The 5,000-nt window shown below is 46.6% G+C and overlaps 1 protein-coding gene across 2 annotated transcripts in view; it reads left to right on the top strand.

Moving 5' to 3' along the window:
• LOC139415359 (1-phosphatidylinositol 4,5-bisphosphate phosphodiesterase beta-1-like) overlaps positions 1 to 5,000 on the top strand; it is a 435,430-nt gene that overhangs the window by 153,342 nt on the left and 277,088 nt on the right. For both annotated transcript variants that reach the window (XM_071163445.1, XM_071163446.1), the window contains exons 10-11: positions 2,824 to 2,970; positions 4,840 to 4,997. In XM_071163445.1, the coding sequence (XP_071019546.1) occupies positions 2,824 to 2,970; positions 4,840 to 4,997 (305 nt within the window). The remainder of the gene's footprint in view (positions 1 to 2,823; positions 2,971 to 4,839; positions 4,998 to 5,000) is intronic.

The raw sequence follows: 5,000 nt of genomic DNA, 5'->3' as shown, positions 1-5,000 counted from the left end.
CTTCACTGGAACTAAGGGGCCTAGCATGAACCATGAAAAACAGCCCCAGACCATTATTCCTCCTCCATCAAACTTTACAGTTGGCGCTGTGCATTAGGGCAGGTAGCGTTCTCCTGGCATCCGCCAAACCCAGATTTGTCCGTCGGCACTGCCAGAAGGTGAAGCGTGATTCATCACTCCAGAGAACGTGTTTCCACTGCTTCAGAGTCCAATGGCGGTGAGCTTTACACCCACTCCAGCTGTCGCTTGGCGTTGTGCATGGTGATCTTAGGCTTGTGTGTGGCTGCTCGGCCATGGAAACCACAGGAGGTTGGTGGCACCTTAACTGGGGAGGACTGGCTCATGGTAATGGCTGGAACGGAATCAGTGGAATGGTATCAAATACATGATACACCTGGTTTGATGCCAGTCCATTCACTCCATTCCAGCCGTTGTTATGAGCCGTTCTCCCCTCCGCAGCCGACACTGATGGAAACCCATTTAATGAAGCTCCCGACGAACTGTTCTTGTGCTGACATTGCTTCCAGAGGCAGTTTGGAACTCGGTAGTGACTGTTGCAAACGAGGGCAGACCATTTTTACACATTACGCGCTTCAGCACTCAGCGGTTACGCTCTGTGATCTTGTGTGGCCTACCACTTTGCGGCTGAGCAGTTGTTGCTCCTAGAAGTTTCCATTTCAAAATAACAGCACTTAAAGTTGACCGGGTCAGCTCTAGCAGGGCAGAAATTTGATGAGCTGACTTGTTGGAAAGGTGGGATCCTATGACGGTGCCACGTTAAAAGTCACTGGGCTCTTCAGTAAGGCCATTCTACTGCCAATGTTTGTCTATGGAGATTGCATGGCGAGGTGCTCAATTTTATACACCTGTCAGCAACGGGTTTGGCTGAAATAGCTGAATCCACTAATTTGAAGGGGAGTCCACCTACCCTTTGTGTGGGTTTAGTGTGCGTGTGTGTGGGTTTAGTGTGCGCGTGTGTGGGTTTAGTGTGCGCGTGTGTGGGTTTAGTGTGCGTGTGTGTGAGTTTAGTGTGCGCGTGTGTGGGTTTAGTGTGCATGTGTGTGGGTTTAGTGTGCGTGTGTGTGGGTTTAGTGTGCGTGTGTGTGGGTTTAGTGTGCGCGTGTGTGGGTTTAGTGTGCGCGTGTGTGGGTTTAGTGTGCATGTGTGTGGGTTTAGTGTGCGCGTGTGTGAGTTTAGTGTGCGTGTGTGTGGGTTTAGTGTGCGCGTGTGTGGGTTTAGTGTGCGTGTGTGTGGGTTTAGTGTGCGTGTGTGTGGGTTTAATGTGCGCGTGTGTGGGTTTAGTGTGCGTGTGTGTGAGTTTAGTGTGCGCGTGTGTGGGTTTAGTGTGCATGTGTGTGGGTTTAGTGTGCGTGTGTGTGAGTTTAGTGTGCGTGTGTGTGGGTTTAGTGTGCGTGTGTGTGGGTTTAGTGTGCGTGTGTGTGGGTTTAGTGTGCGTGTGTGTGGGTTTAGTGTGCGTGTGTGTGGGTTTAGTGTTCGTGTGTGTGGGATTAGTGTGCGTGTGTGTGGGTTTAGTGTGCGCGTGTGTGGGTTTAGTGTGCGTGTGTGTGGGTTTAGTGTGCGTGTGTGTGGGTTTAGTGTGCGCGTGTGTGAGTTTAGTGTGTGTGTGTGGGTTTAGTGTGCGCGTGTGTGGGTTTAGTGTGCGTGTGTGTGGGTTTAGTGTGCGTGTGTGTGGGTTTAGTGTGCGCGTGTGTGGGTTTAGTGTGCGTGTGTGTGGGTTTAGTGTGCGTGTGTGTGGTTTTAGTGTGCATGTGTGTGGGTTTAGTGTGCGTGTGTGTGGGTTTAGTGTGCGTGTGTGTGGGTTTAGTGTGCGTGTGTGTGGGTTTAGTGTGCGCGTGTGTGGGTTTAGTGTGCGTGTGTGTGGGTTTAGTGTGCGTGTGTGTGGTTTTAGTGTGCGTGTGTGTGGGTTTAGTGTTCGTGTGTGTGGGTTTAGTGTGCGTGTGTGTGGGTTTAGTGTGCGTGTGTGTGATGTGTTGGATTTGAAGGCAGCATGTCCGTCATGGCAGTGGGAGCGTTTGAAGCTTCTCATGCACCTGACTTGTAAATGCACTCTTTGAATGTCTATTCTAGATGATATCTGAGTGATTTTAAAACAATAAGCCAACAGCACTTCTCAATTATTACTTCATCCTTTGCCTCTGCGTTGTACGATGGATATTTTATTGTAGTTTTTTTTACATCTTAAGGCATAAACACACACTGGAAGAACACCAGAGTATGGATTGTAGGGTGACTCACTGTGGGAGTCATAGGTCCAACCCTTGTGGTCAGGGTTTGAAGCAGCCTTTGTCCCTGAGATTGATCTCTGTGGCTCTCTAATGTACACCCACACACATACACACTGGGGCCCTCTAATGTTGACATGGATTGATTGAGGGAACCACACACACACACACACACACACACACACTGATTGATTGAGGGAATGTGTCGATGGCTAATAATGTCAGTGGTGAAACCTTTCCATCCGGGTTACACTTGAGATTTTTCAGCCTGTCGGCTTTTGTTAGCAGCATTAGGACCTAGTTTAAACTCTGCAGGGTTTGGCTTAGTTTAGCTCCAACCTAACACTCAGCTTACACCCTGTACCTCAAAACTGACACGATGGACACACATCTTTACCCAGGGTTTGAGAGGTCGTCTTCCAGTGTCTCTCTATTGTCTCTGTTGTTTTGCTCCTCTTGTCATCCTGCAGGTTAGATGTAGGCTTTGCCAAGCATGTGAGCAGTGAGTCTAAGCTACAGTAGCTACAGCGCAACCGGCGACCCTCTGTAAAGTTGTGTGTTTGTGTGTGTGTTCCTACAGGTCAGATCTCAGTGGAGGGCTTCGCCAAGTATCTGAGTAGTGAAGAGAACAGCATCATCCCACCAGAGAAGCTGGACCAGAGTGAAGACATGACCTTACCGCTGTCTCATTACTTCATCAACTCCTCCCACAATACATACCTCACAGGTGGGGCGCCTATTTGGAAACTTCAGACACTTTTATTCCAGGTTCTTTATTCAAATACTCTGATTGCTACTAACACCGGTGCTTGAAGGACGTTTTACCTTCCTGTTTCACCTTCCTCTACTGTAAGCCTGTCATCCAACATCGGCCAATAGGGGGCCTTTTCCTCCTGTGTACCTCAGGTGCTTATCCAATCAGCGCTCTCTATGAGACTGACTTCATTCTTATTCATGAGTTCAACATTTCTTCAGACTGGCATGTGGCAGCAATAAGAATAGAAAACCAAAACTACAAAAGGCCATTCTAGCTGCAAAATATATTATTATTCATATATTGAAATGTATTCCGGGGAGATGGATTGCGCATGAAAGTCTCTTGTGAATCAAATTTCTCCCGGCAGAGGAACATTTTATTTCTTTAATAGGCTAATGTCAAAGACTGAAAAGGGAAAAATAAATTGAGGGAGATACACAATGTGTTCTTAATTCCCTTTGTCACGTCTTCTTATTCTCCTATTGACACATTGTCTTATTGTATTACACATGAATTAATTAGGTTAGGATGAGAAATCATTTCTGGAAGTTAGAGAGAAACTTTACAGGGGCCTTGGCTTGCAGTGTTGCGGAAGATACTATGAAAATATAGTTCACCAAGCCGCCAATTACTTCACACTGGACGACGTTAAGCTACGCTAAAGCTACCCTTGAGAAAGATATTGTTTACTTATCTGAAGGTACTTTGGGAAATACATTTTTCATGTGTAAATCCGAAATGTCATAGACTATAAATTGCAAGAACAAATCACTTGGGGGTGAGGGCGGGTCATACTGTATTTTAACTTGGCCTATACTGTGTGCGTAATTTAGTCTGTTAAACATAAAAACAATGTTTAAAGTGAGAATTAGGCAGGTCTGATGCCGAAAAATAAAGGAAATGATTGCCTACTTCACACGTATTTTATTTTGCAAATAAATGGTAGCTAGTTGCACCGCTACATGTCAAAAAAAAGTTATTAACTACTCAAAACACTACCAAGATTTGAATTGAATCCAACTATCACCAAGTTGCTGCGAAATGTAGATGCATTACTAGTTGAACCGCATGTAGCTCACTACTCCCCAACACTGTTTGCTTGTTACATGGCAGAGGAAGACAAGGATATTTCCAATAAGTCATTACTGATTATTTTCTTGTGGCCAGGGTACTATTATTCCTTCACATTGATCCGCCTTTAATCTCCTTCTTATTAGAGCTGTGTGTTTCATGCCGTGCTGAAGGCAGAAACTAATTTAGAAGTTAACTTTCCTCTAATGGCGGATGCAGTAATCACCAGGAAGTTGTGTTGTGTTTGTGTGTCCATTCACGCTCCTTAGGAAGAGATCAAATTGCATTTGTAGAGGAGCTCAGGAGCGCATCCTGAAGTGCGACACGCAGACACACATACCCACATCCACTCAGACACAGATGTGCCTGCGTCTCGGGGTTGACACTGTTGTCTCCGCGCGGCGGTAATGCGATGCTAATGTCGAGATAATTGCTTTGTTAATGGAGAAAGTGGGGATGAGATCTGCTTGTGCGCTGCGCCGCTGTGTGGAATGCGGTGCTGCTCGTATCCATTTCCCCAATCTAATGGCTAATGTGCTTAATGAGAGCTTGAGATGTGTGGGAATGTCTCGTGTTGACACACAGTAGGACTCCTGGATCTCAGAAGGAAATGATGTGGTTATTAACTGTTGAAAGAGCAATGTGTTTGTGTGTGTGTGCGCCCGTGTGTGTGTGTGTGTGTGTGTGTGTGTGTGTGTGTGTGTGTGTGTGTGTGTGTGTGTGTGTGTGTGTGTGTGTGTGTGTGTGTGTGTGTGTATGTGTGTGTAGCGGGCCAGCTGGCAGGTAACTCGTCGGTGGAGATGTACCGCCAGGTCCTCCTGTCAGGGTGTCGCTGTATCGAGTTGGACTGCTGGAAAGGACGCACCACCGAAGAAGAACCTGTCATCACACACGGATTCACCATGACAACTGAAATCTCCTTCAAGGTA

Source organism: Oncorhynchus clarkii, chromosome 8 (genome assembly GCF_045791955.1).
Source record: "Oncorhynchus clarkii lewisi isolate Uvic-CL-2024 chromosome 8, UVic_Ocla_1.0, whole genome shotgun sequence".
Taxonomy (NCBI): Eukaryota; Metazoa; Chordata; class Actinopteri; order Salmoniformes; family Salmonidae; genus Oncorhynchus; species Oncorhynchus clarkii.
This window is presented reverse-complemented; position numbering and strand designations above follow the sequence as displayed.